Source organism: Chinchilla lanigera, unplaced genomic scaffold (assembly GCF_000276665.1).
Source record: "Chinchilla lanigera isolate Chin_1 unplaced genomic scaffold, ChiLan1.0 scaffold00001, whole genome shotgun sequence".
Lineage (NCBI taxonomy): Eukaryota > Metazoa > Chordata > Mammalia > Rodentia > Chinchillidae > Chinchilla > Chinchilla lanigera.
This window is the reverse complement of record NW_004955402.1, coordinates 28,902,080-28,926,982: the sequence shown is the minus strand read 5'-3', so window position 1 is coordinate 28,926,982 and position 24,903 is coordinate 28,902,080. Positions and strand designations below refer to the sequence as shown.

The window sequence follows — 24,903 nt, the reverse complement described above, 5'->3', positions numbered from 1 at the left end:
GTACTTGAAGGGTCAGTTTTCCTTTAGAGCACATATCTAAATTCCATCCTTGCTGGGGATATAGCTCAGCAGCACAGTTCCTGCCTGATAATTTCAAGGTACTGCGTTTGATTCCCGGTACCAAAAAACAGCAATAAATTCCATCCTTGAATTAAGAACTAATACAAATGTTACTTTCCAGTGTATCATTCCTTATTTGAGCTGCTGGAAACTCTGTAGTTTCCAGCTGGATATCATATTCACAGACATATTTTTCGTATTGAGAAATATAAGACAGAGGAGAGTGATATCCCTTCTCTGAGCTATCTTTTCTTGCCAGGCAAAGAAAAGCTAATATCAAAATGGAGAGAGAGGTGGGGGTGAGGGAGGGAGGAAAGGAGAGAGGGAGGAAAGAAGGGAGGAAGGAAGGAAGTAAGGAAGGAGGGAAGGAAAAAGGAAAGAAAGAAAGAAAGAAAGAAAGAAAGAAAGAAAGAAAGAAAGAAAGAAAGAAAGAAAGAAAGAAAGAGAAAGAAAGAAAGAGACAGGAAAAGCTCCTTTTTTTTCAGCTTTTCAAACCCTACGAGTCAGGTAACTTCAGGTTGCTTCACAATAATAAGGCACTTTCACAACTAATGTTGACCCTACATATTTTTCTTTCGTATGATCTAAGGTCCTAACTTTCTAATTCCACTTCATTTAAATATATTCTACAATGAGAGATCATTTTATCTTTGTTTTTCATGTCTTATTAGTACATATTTGCATTACAAATGATTGCATTTATTATGAGTTAGTACATGTACCTTTTAATTCATTTTTCCCCTCTATTCCTCCACTCTCTGCTTCTTCTAACACTTAATCCCTTTCCACTTGCAAAAGCTCTAAAAAAAAAATTAGCCTAAAAAACACTGAATATTTTTCTTGTTCTTAAAATTAGGATTTAACTCATAAAAAGCAATTCTTCTGGTCTTCCCTCCCATGTGAGAACTGGGCATTGCTGTGGGAAGAGGTACATCCTTGACCTTAGTCCCTGCCGTCCAAATCACAGGGCACACCTGACCTTTCATGTTTTGCCTAGACTCAGTGGTGACCTAGCCTATGTCATGCAGTGTCTGGGGTATAAGGGATATAGCTAGAAATAGAAAGGACAAGATAATTAATCTCATTTAAATTATACTGTAATGGCCGGGACAAATAATAAACAATGTAAATGAATAATCATAAATAAATTACAACTATAGAGAAAGAGTAAGCAGGAAATGTAAAACTTGACCTGGCATGTCTCAGCCCCAGAACAAAGGCCTGCATGGCTGCTACACATAAGGGAAAGAATTGTAGCAAGAGACTGAACCAGAGAGGGAAGAGAAGGCAGAAGCTCAGCTGGAAGTTACGGCAATGAAAGATAGAGAGAAAGAGTCACTCCATCGTGAAGTCACCGGTAAAAGAAGAGTAGCTGCATTCTAGGGATATCATGAAGACAGAACTGACAAAATTCAGTGTTAGACTTAATATGAAGAGAAGGGAAATAGAAAGGTCAAGATGACTCCACAATTACAAACCAAAGCAAAGAAAGGTAGGGTAAAATTAAAGAGGAAGACTACGCATGACTGTGAAAATCAATGTGGTGTGAAATGTGTGAGAAAGCAAGTGGACTTAAGCAGAGTGTCAGTGCTCGGTCTTCTTCTCCTGTCCTGTCTAGAGGGTAAAGCTGCACATGCCAGCTTTGACCCACCACTGTCCCTTGATCTCTGTCTCTCTCCCTCTTTCTCTTTCTCTCTCAGTCTCTCTCTGTCTCTCTCTGTCTCTGTCTCTGTCTCTCTGTCTCTCTCTCCAGGAGCAATTCCCCTCTGCCTTGCCTCCCTCCCTTGGAGCTAGTCAGCTATGGAGTAAAACCTATACAAACTATGAGCTAAAATAAATTTCCTTCTCTAAATTGTGGGCATTGTGTTGCAGCAGTGAGAAACTAAGACACGATGGAAAGCTGCTTTTAGAGAAGTGTTTACATGACTTATTCTGGATGTACTTACACCATTTTTAGGAATATGTGACCCTTCCTTAATTTGTTCAACCACTTCATTTTATACCTATTGATAGCCAACAATAAACATTTTGTCCTTCTTGGAACACAGTCTTAGTTGTGAACAAGAACTTTTGATGCCTTAACTCTAAAAAGTAGTAGTGGGGGAGGGTAGATCAATAGGGAAAAAGATTCTTAGGAAAAGAAATAGCTTTTAGTGTGCTTCAAATCATATCATCTTGACAGTTTCCAAAGCTGATTCTATGCACAGCCACTTTATTTTCTTATGTGACAGTAGCTCTTGGCTCCAGTCATGCAAATCTGCTTAAAATGATATACACCATTTGCTCACTGGTCTCTTGCTTGTGTGAAATCTCAGGCTGGATATCCCCTTCCCACATTCAGAATCAAACTAGTCCTCCTTTTCTTTAAGTGCTAAACTCTCTTCTGCTGAATAGTGTCAATAAGCCAGATAACATGCCTTAGAAGCTTGAGGGTCAAGCCTTACAGAATGAACACAATTTTCTAGTAATAGTATATAAACTAGTAATATATATAAACTAGTAATAAATAGAACCTTGGTGTATACTTTCTGAGTAGTTGCATTTAAATCCTAGACCATAGTACAAAAATAAATAGCATCATGGCTTGAAGTGCTAAAAGACATACCAGTATGATATTGTGGAAAGTAAAACACAATTAGTGTCAAAGTGAAGGTATATTCAGACACTAATCAGATAATCCATTCATTAGCCTTGTGACTTTGGTGAAAATATGGAATGTTTCTGAGATTCATTTTCCTAATTTATAAATTGGAATTCTTGATATCACTTTAATACTTTTGGATTTAAAAGATATCAGAATTTATGAAAGAATGTCATAAACTGTTATATAAAATGTAATTCTTTGTTCAATTTTCAAATATTTGTGAAAGATCTACTAGTTACCGTATGTAGCACTCTACTGTCCATATCTCTTTGATAGATAAGATCTAGTACTTGACCTAGGTGGTCATACAATAGAATAGAGTTGTGATCTGCAATATGTAAAGTGAGAATGAAAAAGGAATTGAAGTCATAGAAAAAATAATCATGCAGGCAAATGTACAGGGCATTAAAATGTAATCTTTCCTAGACCATTTTCATTCAGTTTTGGCTACATTAACTTGCACAGATGTGTTACAGTAGTGTTTGCGTCTTCTCAGAGTGTTAATCTGTATGGTTTGTACCTACACATAAGAACTTTATTCAAGTAGACAATAGGAGACTGGTCAGATTACTGCAAATTGCCATGTAAGTGTATGAAATTCTCTCAAGCACATCCATCTGGTGCTAGTCATAATTTTAGAACTATAATAGTTATGAAAATTGAAGGAAAAACAACTAAGTATTTTTATTTTGTTTTCTCTATAACATGATATGCCAAGAGCTATCAAAGCTGATGTTGTCCTCCAGGGTAGTGCTGTAAAGGAGAACTGTGTCTGTAACAAGGCTTACAGTTCAGGTACTGCAAATGAATACTAATGTTACTTCAATAGATTTTGTAAAAAACTTGTATGAAGGTTTTTTTTTTTACTTGTGAAAAAGAATAAGTATTTGGAAACAAGTTAAAGTAAAATAAAATGTTACGACTGAAAACATATGTTTCCTTTTAAAAGTAGCACCAGATTAAGAGTTAGTAAACCATTTAAAGGAATAAGTAAAATTTTCTCGTGCAGGATATTTTCTTCAACTTTAGGCTTATTTGAAACTCTGTCAGTTTAATAATAAATGATGAAAATGGGCAAATTTCCAAACTGCAAACTCCACATCTCATTCCCCACTCTTTAAGGCAAGTAGAGCTATTAGTTCTATCCTGAGCTGAGTAGAAGAAACAGACTTAGTAAGACAAGCAATACTGCATTCATAGCTACCAAAGTGCACTGGATCTTGGAACCACTCCTATGCCCAGGTGGTCTCGGAAGCTTTTCACAAGCAGCAATCTTCTCAAAGCTTCTCTTGTAAAAACTCACTTGCCCCTCACAAGCTATGGAGTGGATTCTCTTACTGATCCCACTGTATATAAGAAAAAGCCAAGTCCCCAGGGGACGTACAGTGGCAGATGTACAGTGGATGTACAGTGGCAAATCCAAATCACTGACTTTTAACCTGCTTCTTCTAGCTAATAAATTTCTGGAAGAGTTTTCATTCTTTGAAATCATCTGCATCTGGCATTTGTACCATCAGATTTGTTTCTGCATAAGCTATTTAAAAGATATTTGTTTTCTTCCTTTATTTTCTGCCCTCATAGTCAATACATTTTGGGCATTTTTACTGCTTACTTTCATTGAATGGATTTTTAAACATCTGAGCCAGTAAGTGGAACAAAATTGCTCCTGCCCACTTATTCTCTCATATCAGTCATATATGCTCTATTAAATATTCGAGGAGCTGTATTCAGGTGTTCTTTCATTTATCAGTGCTCTGCCTCATATGGGAGGTTCCTCCACAGTATGGAGAATTGTCAGTCTAGGTGCAGAACTGTTGTTGCCCTGGACCCATTTTTCAGTATCCTCTCAAATAACTTTAGCCATTCCCCTACTTCATGAAGGATTTTATCTCATCACCTCCATGAAATATTTCCAATTCCTGTTTACTGAATTCTTTGATCTGATAAGACTGAGTTAGTTTTATTTTCCCTCCATGCATTTTTGTCACTGTTGTTTGCAAATTTGTGTTAACTCCCTGAAATCTTCCAACCATGTCTTACTGATTCTCTCTTCCAGTCAATCTAGACTTGAACAGATTAGATCCAACCCTGAGATAATGTAGAACAGGAAGCTTTGTGGTGAGGTGATAACTAAACTGGATTTGCAGATGAGCTTGATGTTTTCCAGAGCATACCTCTTATTTACCGTTGTTTCTTTCATACTCACCTCATAATCCAACCATGCCAATCTCTTTGCCATGCTAGCAGCAGAGTCACGCTCTTACTATCTCCCTCATCAGTTTGTCTGAGGCTCGAGTAGAATAATACAAAATTGTGGAACCATATGAATACTTCTCATGAGCCCAAATGTTTTAAAAGACTTTTGCAAATAAAGTTGGTAAACAAAGTACTCTATAATAAAATTGGAAATTACAGTTTGTTACTCGAATGAATTCTATGAGACTGGAAAAAATGATAGTAAGAGAACAGTTGACCCTTCATATTCAGAGTTTCCACATCTATAAATTCAACTAATTGGGGAGCAAATATATTCAGAATTAAAAATATTAAAAGAACAAGTAACAATAAAAAACAGCAACACAACAATAAAAAATACAAATTAAGCAGTACACTATAACAACTATTTACATAATGCACTGTATTAGGTACTATAAATAATCTAAAGTATTTAAATCAGGTAAGAGGATGTATGCAGATATTTGGAAAGTAACTTTGAATAACCTTAGCATCTCCTCTGCTCTCTCTTGAAGCAACACCAACACCATAATGTTTTCCAGCTAGACCCTACAGCTTTCTTAATAGAATGTGTGGTTTTGACCAAGCTCTCAGCGGTAGCTGCTACATTAAAACAAAGAGAAGTATTTGCTCCAGCTGTTCCCTTATTTACCTTGAATCACTTCCACTTGGTCCACTGTTACACGTTTTATGTTTTGGTAATGCTATGTTGGAAGAGTTCAAAGATTTCATTAGAATGACTTCGGATAATCTTTTCATTGCTTTCATCTTTAATTATCCAGAACATGTGTGGCCATGTTGACATCAATTTGTTTCCAAGTGGTATCAGAAATACTAAATAATAATCATCCTCATTCTGTGATTTTGAAGGCCAAGGGAAGGAGAAATAATCCACCCACTGAAACAGAAAAAATTATAATGTTAAAATATTACTGCAATACAAATATTTTCAAAAAAGTATTCTTTGAGATTCTCATTTGTAGCAGATAGTACATTGTAACTGAAACTATAATGTCTATTCATTGTAAGACACTATTTGCATTTACATGATAAGCATATCATACTGTGATATACTAATTTATATCCTACATTTTAATATATATTAACACAAACATTTATGATTCTGTACATAATCAGTATATTGGATCAGTATTCAGTATACTGAAACTTATAATTTCAGTAATTATTACCTTTACCATCTCGGAACACCTCATAAAAAATACCATAACACTGATAGTTTTAAAAAATCATTATTCACCATCCCCATATTTTTCCTGGTTTTAACCTATTTCTGAAAACTGATTTCTTTCAATGAAGTTGAATGCTCAGTTTTAAACTCATTAAACACTCTGAATAGCTAGAAGAAAATGATTCTAAAATTGTCAAACCTGTATTTCAATGTTTTTTTCTTATGAAGCAGGTTGCCTGAGTCCAAGTAGAATGGAACAAATTACATCTGTGTAGCCAATTTATTTGGTAGAATGCAGTAACTACAGGATGCTGAAGTAATTAAAGGCAAACAAAAATTTTTATATGTTGACATTTTAAAATATGTATATAAGTATTTAAATTCGCTTTAAAATGAAAAAGATGTTGATCAACTTGACTAAAACTATCTTCATTTTGCTTGTGCAGAAACATCCTTTAAAAATACAAGTTGTTAAAACATTTTCCTTCCAAACTGTATTAAATGAATTATCTAACGAAATGTGTCTCATAAATGTTTTTAAACTCTTTTAAAGTTAGAAACTTGCTCATAATGTCTTCTCTAGAATATATATTCTCTCTGTAGAGTAAGTAGATTAATTTTCTTATATGAAATAACATTTACTTATTTGAATGGAAGCAATTAAATGAGAGTTTTTCATATTTATGGTCAAAATATGCTGGGCAATATTTATGTTTTAAATACAGTTTAGGCATAGGTATCAATTCTTAGAATTTTAAAAATCTGCCTGGTGATACAAATCAAATTCTTTCAATATTATCAAAGTAAGAAAGATATAATTGCTAATTTTTCAGGTTGAAAAGTAATGAAAATTTTCAGTTAAGGATTATCTGTGAGGGCTATGTTGATTATATATAGACTCATAAAAGAAGGTAATTGATTAATAATGCCTTTTTTTTTTTGCCGTTTTGAGACAGGGTCTGGCTATGCAGTTCAGGCTGGCCTTGAGCTCACTTTGTAGCCCAAGCTAGTCTAGAACTCTCAAGGATCCTCCTGCCTCAGCCTCCCAAATGCTGGGATTACAGGCATGCATCACCACGCCCCCTTAATAACTCCATTCCTCCATTCAGTTCCCTATTAACAGGATGAGAAGATAGCAAGCCATACAAATCCATGGAAGAGATTTAGAATACTGGGTTATCAGATCTGGCTGTGATTTAATTTGTGATAAGAAAATTATGTCATCATGACTTTTCTGGGCCTGGATTTTCTCATCTATGATTAAAAGGATTACATGCCAAAGTGGCTAAAGTCTCAGTCAGCTAGAAAATGTTAAAGTACAAAGAACGTGCAGAAAGGCACCATGGTGAGAGGTATCAACTTGGATGATCAAGCCTTAAGGAAGTTACCTCATAAGGCAGTCCATATTGAGGATGAATTTGAGGCAAAGCTGTGTATGTAGCAGAATATCCATTTGTATAGGTGTAAATCAGGAGACAAGTATAGGTGTGATGTGCAGCAAATGGGTATCCATGAGACCTTTAAAAGCCAAAGAACTGCATAATGAATGCAGAGCTTGAAAATTATTCAGACACAAAGAGATAGGTCGAATGAAAATGAGACAGGCAGAGGTCACAGTGGCCATCTATGGAGTGTGACTAAACAGACGGGAAACCATAGCAAGTATTTTTTCTGTGATCAGGACAGGTGTCTTCCCGGCTGTATTTCTGACATTATAGAAGATAAAAGCATTACCTTCTCTGAGTGAGATTTTTCTCATTTGTATGCTGAGGGTGTGTTGGGTTCTTAATGCAACTCTGAAAATTTAGGGTTATCTGGAGATAAATTATTCCAAATATTGCAAGATATGATGATTTGGGTTTTAGCTGAGGAAGAGCAGCTTATTTATATTTCTATCTGGCTTTTACAAATGTGAATTATGCTTTAAAATGCTAAAGTGTTCTTGAGCATGTGTCCTCCATATCAACTTATTTTACTTATAGAAGTATCCTATCTTGCATTCTAAATCAATTAATAGCTACAATTTTGTCAAGTAAATTTCATTCTTCACTGTATTTTTATTGAGATCATCTTTGCAGTATCCCATTGGGACTAACTAATATTCAGTGGAGGAATCTTTTCATAACACAGTTATATTGGCTTCTTCTAAGGTGCACTCCTGTAGTTTTTATCAGCAAGAAAACAGCTCCCTGTGTGAGTGACCTCCAGGATAAACAGAAAACCAGCTGTGATTAGAAATATCTTTTAGTGGATTTGTACCACCCAGGGGCAGTCATGAAACTTTAAGTCTTTGCCAAAGTACAACTCATACAAAACAGAAAAGGCAAGGAGACTCCTATAGCAAAGAAGTTTTGATTCCTCCAAATAAAGGAAGATTTATCTTTCCTCTCTTTTTAGAATAAGACAAATGACAAAAGCCAGAAATAAGAACCATTAAATTGCTTTTTAATTAATGTAGACTTCAGTGAACTACACATTTTAATCTAACATTAAACCAGACTTGACCTCATATATACTGAAATGAATAACTAAATGCTTTATTCGTTCAAAGTTTCGATTTCCTTTTATTTTTATCTCTGTCCTCCAGCCTCCAAACGTCACTCTCCTTAAAGTGTATATCATCTATTGAATGATAAGATACTTAAAAACATTTAGTTTAAACTAAGTAATTAGCCAAAGTATGACATTATTTTCTGTTAGGCTTTGATCCAGTCATTTTCTCTCATGAAGATATTCAGGTAGTTTAGATTCTACTGATTGTAATGAGCGGAAAGCGCAGACAGTTCCATTTTAAAGGGGATTATAGTTACCAGACTCAGGGAAGAACTAAGTTCTGACCATGTGTGGAAGAGGGAGCAAAGCTGGAAGACACCTGTGGCAATCATTTTTATAAAATCTCCTGTCAAGTAGCTACAGTGGATTCCGAGAGTGCAAACAAGGAGAGGAACAATCACTGTTCCCTCTCCCAAGTTGATCTGGACTGGGTAAATGCACATTATTGAACATATGTTTACTTCAAGAACCTTGACGCTGGTGTGACTGTCTCTCTTCTTTTTAAATTTTTCACATAAACTACATTTCCAAGTTCATATGGGCAGTTCCATTCAGATCTGTCCTATCCCCTCCAAGTACAGGAGTGCAAATCTGTATAGAACATCAAGCCTTAAGATTTTTACTTTCTCAAGCAGCTTACTGTTGTTATTTTTCAGGTCCAGAGCTTCAAAACCTAAAGCCATATTTCATTTAATTTTTCCTTCCTTAGAGAGACAGTGTGGTATTAATCAGTCTTCAATTTTCCACTTGATAGTGCAAAGACTTTGGCCACACCATATAATACCTCTGCAGTTGATCATTTTTATATATACATGGGAGTTAATAAAAATAGATCATTGAAGTTGGATTTGATGGAAAAGCCTTCTGTACCTACAATTATTAATTTAACCTCCAATAACGTTTTCATTCTTGGTCTTTCCTCTACCCAAAGTGGTAGCTTTTGAGAATCTCTTCCCTGAAATATCTGACGTATTCTTTTTCCGTTTTCTTTTACTGTGAACTCAAGTATTCACTTTAGTATTTACTTACTCTGTTTCTCTCTTAAAGGCGCTCGCTTTATATTGTTTTCAATAGGCTATTTTAACTGTTTATTTTGACTTTTATTAGTACACGTTTGCAGTACGTACTGATTGCACTCACTGTAGGGAATTGGTACATGTGCATTTCAGTTCTCTTCTCTCCCCCCTCCCATCACCCCCTTTTATTTTTCAGCATCAGATTCATTTATTTCTCTTATATACAGATTATCAGTTATCATCTGTACAGATTGAAAACCACACTAACAGGCCAAAGAATATATAAACACGTAAGGAAATTTACTAAGTCAAGGTACACTTTTAGTCACATTGTCTATGCTGAGTTATAATATCTTTTGTAGTTTTTCCTCTCTTTTTTCTTTTATCTGTCTTTTACTTTGTACTTTACACTTGTTGCATAGAACAGAAAGCATGCAATACTTAAGCTCAGGGGTCTGAGTTACTTCCCTTAGCATTATCATCTCAAGGTGCATCTATTTCCCAGAAATGACTCAATTTGTCTTTCTTTCTGACAGAGAAGTACTCCATTGTGTATAAATATTATTAAATTTACTGGTACAATTTAGATATACATCATGATCATATTCACCATAAGGAATTTGTGTCTGAACATGACATATCTCGATTCCCTTTTTTTTCCCATTCCCTTTCCATATCTTAAACTCCTCTTACCCTCCTTATTTACAAATCTTTGTTTCTACTTTATCTTTCTTTTGTGATTTTTTTCTTTTGCTTTCCTTCCTTCCCTTTCCCCTACTTCAGTTCACCTTTCCTTTGGAACAATTTCTCTGTATTTCACAATATCTATTATACATATTAGTCCTTATTTACACTTGCAGTTTCTCACACTAGAGAGAGAATGCAATATTTATACATGTGTCCAACTTATTTCACTTAAGAATATGGTCTCAATGTACATATAAATCTATCTAGAAATGTCTCAAGGGTATCCTTTTTATGGTTGAATAGTACTCCATTGTATTAAAAAAAAAAAAAAAAACACATCTTTTTTATCCATACATTGGTTTATGGACATTTAGGTTGTTTCCAAGATTTAGTTATTACAAACTGCACTCTGCTATAAACATGGGTGTGCATATATCACTGTGGTATGAGGCTTTAATTCTTCCAGGAAGATACCAAGAAGGGGAATAGGTAAGTCAAATAGGACCTTGGGCCATAGTTTTTTGAGGAATATCCACACTGATTGCCAATGCTTGTGCTGCTCTAAACTCCAACCAAAAGTGGAGAAAGGTTCATTTTCCTGACAGCCCCACCAGGATTTGTCATTGGTTGATTTTGATAATACCCATTTTTCTGGTGTGAGGTAACATCTCAGTATTGTTTTAATTTGCACCTCTAGAATGAACAGTAAATTTTCACATTTTCACATATTTGTTTGCCATTTATACTTTTTCATGTGAGAAGTGTGAATTTATCTCAGGTGCTCATATTTTGGTTTTTAAATTTGAGGGGTCTTTTTTTTCATTTCTTTATGTTTTTCTGGATATTAATCCTTAGTCTGAAGAACAGCTGGTTAAAACTTTCTCCAAATTTGTGAGTTGTTTTCTCACTCTGTGATTGCTTTTGCTATGCAAAATCTTTTTAATAAAATGAGATCCTATTTGCTGATTATTTGCAGTATTTCCTCTGCAACTAGGGTTTTGTTCATGAAATCTTTTCCTACACCTATATATTCAAGAATTCTACCTATTCTCTTTTCCAGAGATTTAATATTTCTGTTTTAATATTTAGATGTTTGATCCATTTGGATTTTAGTTTAGTGCATGATAAGAGGCATGGGTCTAATTTTATTCTTTGGCATATGGGATGCCAGTTTTTCCAGCAACATTTATTAAAAAGTCTTCTTTTTTCCAGCAAAAATGTCAAGGCCGTTTGACAAAGAGAAGGTGGTTCAATGTGTATGGAATTGTATTTTTATCTTCTAATCTTTTCCATTGGTCTTCAGGTCTGGTTCTGTTTGAGGGTTTGTTTCTTTGTTTGCCAGTAGCATGGACTCCATTTACCACAGCAGCTCTGTAGTTTAATATCAGGTCAGGGACAAAGATGACCCCTGACTTGGCTTTATTGCCCAGAATTTTTTTTGCTGTTGTAGGTCTCTTCAGATTCCAAATGAATTTAGGGATGCTTTCTTTATTTCTGTGAGGTATGCTAATAGTATTTTGATTGAGATGGCATTAACTCTGTACAACAATTTTGTGGATATGTTCGTTTTCACTTTGTTGGTTCTTTCTATCCAAAATCAAGGAATATCTTTGCATTTTCTGATACCCTCTTTGTTTTTTTTTTTTTTTTTTTTTTTTTTTTTTTGGTTTTTCTCCGGTACCGGGAACTGAACTCACGACCTTGTGCTTGCCAGGCAGGCGCTTTTGCCGCTGAGCTAAATCCCCAGCCCCTTCCTTAATTTCTTTCTCAGTGAGTTTGTTACTTCTGTACAGGAATGTTACTGATTTTTCAGTATTGACTTTGTATCCAGCTATGTGACTGAATTTGTTTATTAAGTTAGAAGATTTTTGTAAAGTTTTTCAGGTTCTCTATGTTAAGTTTCATGTCACCTGAAAATAATGATAATCTAACTTCTTCCTTTCCTATCTTTATTCCTTTTATTTCTTTCTCTTGTTTAAGTCTTCTAGCTAATGTCTTTGGAAATATATTGAGTAGGAATGGAGATAGCAGACATCCTTGTCTTGTTCCTGACTTTAGAGTGAAAGCTTTCAGTTTCTGACCATTTACTGTAATGATGTCTTGACCATGTAGTATGATGAAGTTCATTTAGCATGATGAATGGATTTTTTTATCCATTCATCTGTTGATGGACATATAGGCTGTTTCCAAGGTTCCTCCCTTTAGAATAATTACAAAATCCTTCAAAGGTTTTTCCCTGCCTTTATATTCTTTCCTTCCATTATCACTTCCACCACTGCCCTACTATAATAGAGAAGGCTGTTTGTTTCTTTCCTACTGGAAAAGTTTTCTTGAATTCCTGGTTTCCTATCACCTCAAGCCCAAATCCTGTTTTTCAAGGCTTTCAAAAATCTGATCTCACTCTGCAACAGGAACTTATCCCTCATCCCTTCACATGAGCCAAACTTGTCTCTCTCTCTGTAGCTTTGTGTCCTATCTGAAATGCACATCCTTGGTTGACACCCTCTGACCTCAGGGTCCCTTAACTGTACCCTTCACAACTCCTTAGACACCTGTCACTGTGTGACTTTGGGTCCTGCCTCAGGATGCAAATGCTTCTAAGTGACTTACCACTGAGAAGACTCACCATTGCTTCCTCCTCAGACATATCTGCACAGGGGGCTCTCTTTGGAGTTCTCATCTCTGTTCCCAGCTGCTATTTTGTCTTTATATCAGTGCAGTGACTTTGGGGACTTGTGATTTGTAGAATTACCTGGACTTCCCAACTTGGAAGGGCTCTGCACTTGGCTTCATGTTGTATTGCTTTTCCTATCTTGAATTACTAATAATTCTTACTAACTTTTAAAACAAGACTCCACATTTTCACTTTGCCCTTGCTCTCACAAATTATATCACAGGTCCACAATTACAACCTGAGAGTTTATTCCAAATTATACATAAATCAGAATTTTTCCAGGACCTATATGCTTGATAGTCTAAATGTAGGCATGTTTCAATCCCATGTTCCAGGCTAATATTGTAATCAAGATTTTTCCTATTTTTTCAGGCACTAAAGTTAAAAGATTTTAACCATAATTCTCCATTTTAGCATGCTATTTTACCTTCTAAACAGTAAGTTATCCTACTTCAAACCCATATCAGTATCATTAAGTATGCCTGTGAAAGTATTTGGTAGTACTTATGTTGAAAACAGACTTTGTCCTAGGGAACTTTCTACTGCAGATCGTGTTTACACTGAGAATGTTGCACTTTGGCTCAACTCCATAAGAGAAATTACCTTTAGCTCCAAGTGGTTAGGGATTTGTGTTATACTAATATGTTGTTATTGATCCCCAAAGTGATTCAATTGACTGTTTCCATTATAGAATTAATTGTCTAGAAATTTCTACTAAAATTTTAGATTACACTCTCTGCTTTTACTGTATCCCATTTTGATGTTCTAGTTTCTATTCGTTCACTTCTATGTTCATCTATACATATTGTTGTTTTATTATATATACTCTTTTCAGTCATGTCTAATCTTACATGTCTGACATGTATAGATGCTCAGTAAGTATTTGTTGAATGAATTAAGCAAACTACATGCAGTATTCCACAGCGCATTCCTAGAAATCTATCCATTGAATATTGAGAAATAGGTTGTGAAAAATTGTTTAAAATTGTTTGAAAATTGAAAATTGTTTAATAGTATTTTAATTGTATTTTTCATTTTAGTCACAATATTTGTATCTTTTAAATGCTGAATTTCAACCATGAGAAGTTATTTAAGGGTGATAATAATCTTTGAAAGTGGGATTCCATCAAGTTGAGGAGATTTGTACTCATAATAAATTTTAGGGAAAGTATTGCATTTTATTCTCTCAAGAAGTTGCCTCCTTTTCCTTCTCTTACAAACTGTTTCACTCCTCTCAAGCTTCCATGGTTCATTTAACCCAATTTAATCGCTCCTCTTTTTTTTTTATCTCATCTTAGCAGTGTTTCTTAAAAGTTCTTACACATATTACCGTTGTGCATACTGTTAATTGCATTTCAAATGTGTTTTTCTTTACTTTTTCATGTTAGGACAATGCATATAGTGTGGAGGTATAGCTATGGTAAAGACTTTCTTACAAGTATAGACACATGTCTCTTGTACTAGACAGAACACAGTTGAAATGCTGGTCTGGCAATAGTTCTACTGAATTTTGTGAATAGGAAGAGATCTTACAGTGCTATCAGACAAATGTAACAAGACAGATTAGTCCCCTTTTCATAGTTATGTGCCGAAAATATTTACTGTGCTAATCCAAGAAGATAGCATATGAGATTCATCTGAAATTATTTATTTTCAGAAGTGAGAAATCTTGCATTATTATAACATAAGGACATATACCAAAGAGAAATGATCAAACCGTGGTGTTAGACTCAGAACTTTGAAGATTTCTGAAATTCTCATATTTGTAGATTTTCTAGAGTAGGTCTATTTCATAGATATTTGCTACTTATGGATAGCAAATGAAATCTAGTAATGTTCCTGAATAATTAACCAACAAGTTTCATTTATAGCAGGAAGCCAGTGAAGATGATATTAATATTCAGGATACATTGAACATAAAGCACAGGGATCTTTAATTCATAGCTGAATAAAGACGGAAGCAACATGTTGAACATAACATTTCCCCATATAAAGTGATTTCCATGTCATATATTATTAAGCTCATGTCTAACTACAGAGCTTCTGCTCAGTTGTCTGGCCCCCATCAGGCTCCAGCTTATCTCTAAGTAAAACACACACACCCATTTGCTTTGTGAGAGTAGTAATGGATAAGGTCAGCAGAGAGGATGCTCCCTCCCACCCATGCGTTGTGATGGCCTCTTTATATCTGCTTTACTGGTGGAAAGAATCTCCTTTCTGAAAGCTTAATAATTTTCTGATGAACATATTTGAAATACCACTACATTTATATTTAATGCAGCACAAAGAGGATTTCATGCTTATCCCTCCCAGTGAAAGGTTCTGTTCTGCCGGATTTGTATCAAAGATAATAATAGGCTTAAATTGTATTGTATTTTAAAAATTCATCAAAGCATTTTCACATCTGTTCTCTTATTTGATTCTTTCTTCAGCCCCATAAGATGAGTTAAGTGTTTCCTAATCCCTGTTTGACAAGGGAGGTGATTGAAGTTCTGAGTTGTTAGATGATTTGTCAGAAGATACAGATTAAATGAGTTACAGGCCTAGAAGTTATGTACTGGGACCCTCTTACTGTTTCCAGGTCATCGAGACCACTTTGAAACAAAAACATCATTGCATATTACTATATGTATGTGTAAATAAAATCAACCAAGGAGCTCTTTAAAAATACAATGCTGGAACTGCATACCTCAAAAAATGTCTTTTCTAATCCAAATTCCCCCCACCGAAAGTATTACCAGTTAGAAAAAGAAATTCCTTCTTTCCTTATGATGTGATAAATTCGACAGATAAAAGGAAATACATGTGCAGATAATGAAAATTGGAGACATCCTCTACAGCTAATAAATAAAAAATAAAACAATTGTTTTAAAATCTGAAATTGGCAAAAGTGGGCAAATTTGCTTAAAAGTGTGTTGGAAAAAAGAGAAGAAATAGCCAAACTTACACAGAATACTATTTGTCTTGGTTACTTTTCTCTCGTTGCTGACACAAAATACCCAAAGCCCAAAATTAAAGAAGGATAAGTTTATTTAGCTTACAGTTTGTAGAGATTTCAATCTATACTCAGCTGGCTCGAAGTCAGGGTGGCAGGGCACAGGGGCAACAATTCAAGGTGGCACAAGGCAGCAACAGCAGCAAGAGCAATAAGGGGGAAACAAGTCTCTTTTCCTCCCTTATGTTGTATGCAGGCCGCCCCCACCCAGGGGGCCTGTAGCACTCACACAATCTCCATGCCCTCTTGTTGCATAGGCTCAGGATGTATACAAAGTAAGGACCCTGGACCCCTAATAAGTCACTCAGTTAACCTTCTAAACTTCTAAAACTGACATAATGTACAGCATCTTAGAGCAGTAAGGGTGTGTCCTTTTGACCCCAGAATGTAGAACTGCTGAGTCACTTAGCCAAGCCTCTAGATTCCTCAAGTTGATACAGTGTATCAACCATAACATTATTATTGATAAAAAAAAAATGTCTTTGGCATTCAAATTGGCACTGTTTCTCAAAAGTAAAAATACATGTTATCTTTCACCCCTCAAGTCTCCTTCTCAGGAGCTTTGCAATGTGGATGTTAAAAATATGCATGGTCATTATTTATTATAGATATTAGTTCATCTACCTGCCTATTTGTATGCAAGTACTTAAATATATTGTTTTTTTTTTTTTTCCGGTACCGGGAACTGAACTCATGACCTTGCACTTGCCAGGCAGGCGCTTTTGCCACTGAGCTAAATCCCCAGCCCCAAATATATTGTTATAAATGAATAAAAGTAATTACTGAATGGACAAAAGTAAGCAATATGCACGTATGCTTGTATGGAATCAGTTCTAAGTTATTTTAAGGCTACTAAAATTTAAAGGTAAAATAAAATTTATACACATTCTGTCCCTATTTAAGTATAGAAAGATATATAAATTTAGAATGAATATGTACATATTTATATGAACACAAATACTGCTGTGAGAATAAACTACAAATCATTATGTATTTCAGGAAAAGTGTGGGATTTTGAGATGAAGAGAACAGTTAAAACTATATAATTCCATATCATTTAAGTATTTTGTAGGCACTTGTTAATTTTCAAAATACAAAACAATTAAAACAAAGACTTTTAATGCATAAAATAACTGGAAAATGAATGAGCTTTAAACTGCAAAATAGATATTTTCCAATTTAGCTTGCATTTTATATGATTTTAATCATTGGAATTATTTATATTTTATAATGCCACTAGTGGAAAGCAACAAAACACTCCATCCATAACTGATATAACACTTGTATTTGTAATTTCCTAAAGATCAAATATATTTTCATATTTAGTCTATCATTTCCATTTGAAAAATACAGTTATATGTTTGAACAACTGTCTTGGTTACTTTTCTCTCACTGCTGAGATAAAATGCCTGACACCCAAAATTAGGGAAGGGAAGGTTTGTTTAGCTCACAGTTTGTGGAGATTTCAATCTACACTTGGCTAGCTCCAAGGCAGAGTGGGACATGGTACAGGGCAGCTATTCATGCTGGTGGAAAACAGCAAAAGCAACAAGAGCACAAAAGAGGTGTGGCAAGAGCAAGCCTCTTTTCCTCCCTTATATTGTATGCCCCCCAGGGGAGGTGTAGCACTCACACCTATAATCCCAGCATTGGACCATGGATCAAAAACTCTAGAAGCCTGCCCCATGACTGCATGAGGCTTTGGGGGGGACATCGAGGCACAAACCGTAACACCAACACCATCAGTGTTTTTCCATCTATAAATCTTCATTCAATCAACTGTGAATTTCTGACTGAAGTATATAGCTTCAAAATCAGAAAACTGTCAGAACTATGTACAACCTCAGATAATGCACAGCCTTAACTTCTTTTTTGGGGATGAAGTAACAGATTTTGTAAGACTTTTCTTCCTCCCATATCTGTATATTTTACTCACATAGTAAGATTCAGTTACAGTAAAATTGAATCCTAAGTAAACAGATATAATCAGTAAAGGAAAATAAATTTTTTAAACTTCTGTACATTGTGTGGTTGTTTGGTTTTGGACAAGTTCCACCCTTCTTTAGCATCCAGTTATTGTAACTTTGAAATGACTGAACCCAGTGATACTGTTGGCAATTACTTCATACTTATTGACAATGATTTAAGAAATTCATTCACTAACTCAATACTTGTTAATTTTATACCAATCTCTGAACTTGTAAATAAGAGTCTTTTCCAGTTTTCCAAAGTTTCTGGACCTGTTTAAACTCTCCTAGTGTTTCAAACATGTTAAATCAAATTAACATGTATTTAGACACATATTCAATGTGTTTTAATTCTTGTACTCTATTAGGTAAAAAGTGCAAATTTTTTAGTCTTCAAATGTGGCTGAAGCCTATCTAACCTCTCCTTCCATTGACTACTTATAACTTGTCCTAGAGAAACACTTTTTCATGTTCGCTTATGACTTAAGGTGCCTTGTTCCACAGCCAGGCTCTAAGCTGTGTATTTCCCATTGCATGTATCTAATTACCCCTTGCACATGAAGAGTAGATTTAGAGAAAGAGTAAGCGAAAATAAATAGGTCAGACCTGCAGAAACTTTTCAGCCTGCAATTTGAAATGCTGAATTTTCAGATGCTGGGAAGTTGTATTACAGTTGGCTTGCAACATGAAAGACTGATACAGTCAGCCTGCTAGGTAGGGTATTGGTACCATCTGTAATGTAGTGCTGCTCTTATTGGGGAGAGAAAAAGGTGAGAAAGACCACAGAATGTAGAAAGTGATCCATCCTTCAGCAGTCCAGATCCTGCTGTTATTGTGCCTCTGTGAAACAAATCTATCAGCACACAAATATATAATTCACTTTGGAATTATCTATGCTACCTAAAACTTCTTCAAATGTCAAGGATAAATATTTAACTCTATTTTTGATTTTAAGTTGAAAATTAATTTGTTTCTCCCTCTGCTTTGGACTATGTGTGGTAGATTTTCAATATATATTGACTCTTACATGCAGAGTGAAATTAAATTCTAATACCATACAAATTTTTAATCAATGATTTATTTAAAAATAGTTCAAAGGCATAGTTAGAAAATGCTTAAATATACACTGTAAAGAATAGCTAGCCCAGGTTCAGTTAATTTTAATGTTTAGGATACATGTTTAAATTCATTTCCCTAAAGGTAAGTTATTAAACATGACAAAAACATGTTATCTATTTATAATCCCCATGAATCCATGAGTAAAATTTGCTGTTTATAGTCCATCACTTCAATTTATCTCAAATCAAACCTTCCATGAGTATCAATATTCTCCTTGTAAAATATTCAAATTTCATAATAACATATTTTAAATTTCTGTTTCTATTCATCAAAGGCCCGTAAATATTTTTTTTTCTTTTCTCACAGGCAGAATTTACAGCCATGAGGGAGCAATACATGCGAGGAGGAGAGGGCTTCATCATCTGTTACTCTGTCACAGACCGCCAATCATTCCAAGAGGCTGCCAAGTTTAAAGAGCTCATTTTTCAGGTCCGTCACACCTATGAAATTCCCCTGGTGCTGGTGGGTAACAAAATTGACCTGGAACAGTTCCGCCAGGTAAGTGCCAATTTCGTCTGTTAGTTTCTGTCTTTCCTCTGAAGATACATGGCACCAAGTTTGGCTGTTCTCTAAGGGTCACAGTGAAAACTAGAAAGAATAATACATGTGATTTTTCTAAGAAATCCATGCAGGCCTGTGGTAGAATGTACACTCCCACAACATCATCAATTTCACATGTGATTTTCTTGCCCTGAGACCTGGGCTAAATCAGTGCTTTGTTTTGAGCACTGAAATATAGATGTGACTCTACATAACTTCTGAGTGTGGCTTTTAAAGTTTCTCCAGGATTTGCCTTTTCACTTCAAACACTCATTTTTAAGCTCTGGACACCTTGGAAAGAGGCCCACACTATATGTGAAAAGAGTCATGTAGACAAACGAGACCCAGTTTTACAGCTTTCCCTGTGAAGTTTCTACATGCTTGCAAAGCCATTTTTCATGCTCCAGCACCAGCCAGTCCACACAGGACAGAAAAACCTCTCATCCCAATCGTATCTAGATTACCGACCTCAAAATCAACAGAAAATAAAATAGAATTGTTCAGCACACTATATTTTAGAGTAGTTTTTCATGGAACAGATAAAACATGATGTTCCCTTGGGCATGATGGTACACACCTATAATCCCAGCACTTAGGAAACTGAGGCATGGTAATTGCTGTGAGTTTAAATTCAGTCTTGGGTTAGAAAGAGAGTCCAAAGCCAGCCCGAACTACATAGAAAGTATAGTTAAGGCTTCTTTTTTAAAAAGTTCCTATCTTCTAACAGAAGAAAAGCAAGCCTCTACTCAGGTTTAATCAGAAATTATTGTTATATACTAGCTATCTCTTTAATACACTCCTACTCCACCAGTGTGATCTTCAGACACTTTCATTTCTCCACATAAATAATATTGATAAGGCAGAGAGTATCCACAATTTAGACTGAGATCACTATTGTAGCAAAGTTCAACAAATTCATTATATGAACCTTGGAGGCACCTAACGGGCAAATAATAATGATTTTCTCCCTGAGAAGTCTCCCTGGTAATGATACCTCGGCTTATCCTGGTTTAGGGACCAGGAAAGTCATCCCTATTCTGTTGCTGTGACTCACTTTGTATGAGACAACATTATTGAAAACTTGCATGTAAATTGAATTTTTATAAATCAAATTCTCAAACTTGAGTTACTTAGTTAAAATTTGAGATAATTCATTTTTATTTTCATTGACCTTGAATTCAAACTGGCTTTTAAGAGTTTACATTATTCCAGTTGATAACTTCTAATTTCTAACCCATTTAATGCAGTCTGCTAATAAGACCTTTTGCTAAGGCAGGAATCTTGGAAGCCAATAGAATTTTTTCCTATGTTATGTGGTTTATTAATCCTAATTTTCACATTTAGTACTTTATATGATTCCTTAAAGTAAAAAGTTCTCATATTTAGCCAACATTTATAAAGTTATGCTTAACAAAGGAACATATTCCTATGATTTGTTCCAATATATTTTTATGAGAGATATTTATATATTTTACATGGTAATCTAGGGATCCTAAGGTGTCAGGTAACTATTGTATTGGAGGTTATAATATTTTCTATAACATCTGCTTGCCTCCTCTGCACCTGTTCTGTTGCCTTATTTTGTTGTTTCCCTTCTGCCCAAAGATTATTTAGTATGATATATGTGCCTTTCTAAGGGTTATGAATGCAAGTTCATCTCAACAGTTAAATATAAATCTATTCTCAGGTACTCTGAAGAAAGGAGGGCTAGGCTTAGTGGCTGGACCTTTCAAATACTCCTTTGAAGAGTGGTAATGTTTTACTTTCCTTAGGGTTTCTAGAAAGAAGCATGAAACAGCACTGTAACAAGTGAAGCATTAGTGATTATGGGGCTACTTTTATTGCACTTCTAAGAATTCCTGGAGAAATAAATCTCTGATTGATCTCTATTCAGGCCAGCTATAAATGACTGGGGAAAGCTAGTGCATGTGAAGACATTAAGGAAACTATTTCAGTTCAGATTCTCTCCAGAATGACCATTTTTTATGATTCCAAAAGCTGATGACGTTTGCATTCTCTACATTCTCCAAGCCCTACTTTCCTAGGCTCAGCAGTGACCTCTGCTATCTCACAAAAGCATGTCCAATGGGAGTCCTATCTCAGCTTCCATAATTAGATGTTCCTTTCTCATTATCTGTGAAGTGAATCACATACACACAAAAGCATCAAAAATGTCATTGGGGGGGGCTGGGGATTTAGCTCAGCGGCAAAACGCCTGCCTGGCAAGCGCAAGGTCGTGAGTTCGTTTCCCGGTACCAGAGAAAAACCAAAAACAAAAACAAAACAAAAATGTCATTGGAACAAACACCAAAAAGAAACACATTAAACTAAGTAATTTTTCATATTTGACAAACTTTTTTTAGATAAGAGAAAGTAAACTTGATAGTCACAGAATGTGCAAACACCATGAAAACATAAATTACATCCTTTGTAAAAATGTTCACTCTGTAATGAAGTGTTGATGTGCAAATTTGGCTTCTGGCTCTGGTGTTTGTGATGGAAATAATTATTCTTAAAATTGCAGAGTGATTTGTTTTTTGCAAAATGATTTCAATTCTCACTGTGCTTTAATGCTATAACTGCCACTGTGGTTGTAAGGCAAGCATTTGAAGAAGGAGGATATTTGAGAAATGCATAAATTGATAGAAAATGACTTTATGAAACTATTGCAGTTACTGACAAAATTAAGACCAAAACACAAATCACATGTACTGTTTTTGTTACAGGAATATTTGAAAGGTTAAGACTCTTTCTTTATGTAAAGAAACAAACAAAAGCAAAGATGCTGACATGGGCATGGTGTACAGCTGCAAGCAATTCTATGAGGTTCTCTAGACTACTAAAGTTAACTGTCTAACACCCTGAAGAAAACCATGTTTGTGCTTTTGCTTAGAGTTGAGAGGTGGAGTCTGGGATTCTCATTATGCAAGTCTTCTTTAGTCTACACACAGACAGCATTAAAATCAAGAGTCCCAATGACTAAAACTCTTTCTTTGCGTGTTTGGTAGAGTAGGTACTTGGATCTCTAATCCGTTATGGAACCTCTCATAGCCTTCAGCCCAAATAAATAAATGAATAAATAAATAAATTAATTGATTAATAAGCAGTGAATAGGCAGGACTCTATTTCAACATTTATATTTTATCTAGGCATATTCCTTTTGATAATAATGACACCAATGATGTATTTGCAAGTTCTGGGCCATCTGCTTTACATATGTCAATTTATTGAATTCAAACGAGGATCTTCTCTGTTATTTACTCATTTCTACGTCAACTGAAGCTTCCATACATTTAAAAATTTGTTCACATGACTTGTTACAGTTAAGAGACAAAAATCCATATGTTTTTTTTTTTTGTTGTTGTTGTTGTTTTTTTTTGGTTTTTCTCCGGTACTGGGAACCGAACTCATGACCTTGCGCTTGCCAGGCAGGCGCTTTGCCGCTGAGCTAAATCCCCAGCCCCAAAAATCCATATGTTTTGATTCAGAATCTCACTGTGTTTTGCAATAGACCTTCTAAGCTTTATTCTATGATTTTGTTTTGTATTAGGTTCAGGAATTTAGCTTTCTTCTCAAAGGTTGCTATGTAACCAATATCATTTCATTGCCAAGTAGTTGCAGTGAGGGTCAGAACGATAATTTGGTGGTGCGGGGGAGTTTGAAGTGGGCAGGTCTAGACCCTAGAAAAGCCAGTTCTAGCCAGAATTGGGAAGAAGGTTATGAGAGAAAGTAAGAGTAATGGAACACAGTGCAGAACTTCTGAGAGGCACTTAGCTCGAATCAGCTGAACAATTTTTCTCAGAGTACATCCAACAATTCTAAAGCCTTTCTTAATTCCTAGACAACACTAGGTCCCTGAGTTTCTTTTATCTTTGTCCATATTTATTATACCTTGTGCCATCACCCTGGGGAGCAAACCAAGATGATTCTCATTTTTGTAAAACTCTGACAAACTGCTCAAAATAAAAATGGTTTATAAATGGAATGAGTTTCAAGGATTGGGGAGTTATATTTCAAGAGGGTTAACATCACTCAAAAACAATAAATTGTTTTATCCTAGTAGACTATGACACACCTCTTACTCTTGAATGTTTCATTAGACCTTAATTCTTACTTTGAGACCTTGAATTTCTACTCCCTCATTCTAGTAATTAAGTGCTGACATAGGGTCATGAAAAATTTGTTCTTTATTCTTTAGAGAAATACCTAATGGAAATGATTTAATCCCTTTACTGAAAGGGCTATTTGAATCTGTGGGGATTAGGATTTGCTGTATTAAAAAATCCATGTAGCTACATCAAATATCTACTTACTTTTCAAAATATGACAGCTTTGGAGTATAGTGAAGGAGTAAGGACTCCAGTTATTGACCTCAAGGACTTTCTCCTTAAGAGCTATGCATGTGAATCATCCACAAGACCATATTAAACAGCAAAACTAACTGTTGAACAATATGACACCATCTATAAGTCTAGAAGTTGCTGACAGCTATGAAGGATCCATGCAGATAAAATATTTAATGGAGACACCAATGCACAGCTATTCTGGTCAGGTAGAAAAGATCAAGTAAATGGTCAAGTTATTTTAAGGAGAGCAAAAAGAGAACACCTTCAAGGAGAAAAATATATCTTGGGCCTATAAGTGTGCATGAGCAGTGCTGAGTGTTTAAGGGAGGGATGGGAAGGTAAACCTGCCTAATAAACAGACAATAAGCATGGTCAGAATAATCTCAAGTACAATGCTTGCCATGAAGATACATTTCACAAAACATAAAACATAACTGTTTACCAGAGCGTATTTGATAAGCTGTGAGGCACTAATTAATTGCAAATACTACTCAAACTTTAAAAACAAAATAGTAGCACTTCATTATCTTTCATCATCGGTATATTAGATAGTTCATATAAACAAATTTTCTAAATAATGAGAATTTATATTCTGAGGGGAAAGAAAGGTTTGACAATTTACTCGTTATTAGCACATAGACACTCAAATTCTACTAATAATTATTTAGCTCCAGTTTTTCTTTCCTTATTTATTCTTTATAAGTTATTCAACTTATAAAGCAAATATGCATATATTAACTCCAATTGATATCAAAAACAAAACAAAAGAAACATACAGCTTTATATAATGTATCAAAAATGTTGTAGGATTTAGAGGTAAAAATGAACCCAAATCAGTAATTTCTCTTTTTGTTTCTCTCTCTCTCACACAGGCACAC

The 24,903-nt window shown here is 35.0% G+C and overlaps 1 protein-coding gene across 2 annotated transcripts in view; it reads left to right on the top strand.

Moving 5' to 3' along the window:
* Rit2 (Ras-like without CAAX 2) overlaps window positions 1-24,903 on the top strand; it is a 399,125-nt gene that overhangs the window by 210,024 nt on the left and 164,198 nt on the right. For both annotated transcript variants that reach the window (XM_005372849.2, XM_005372848.2), the window contains one exon: window positions 19,446-19,637. In XM_005372849.2, the coding sequence (XP_005372906.1) occupies window positions 19,446-19,637 (192 nt within the window). The remainder of the gene's footprint in view (window positions 1-19,445; window positions 19,638-24,903) is intronic.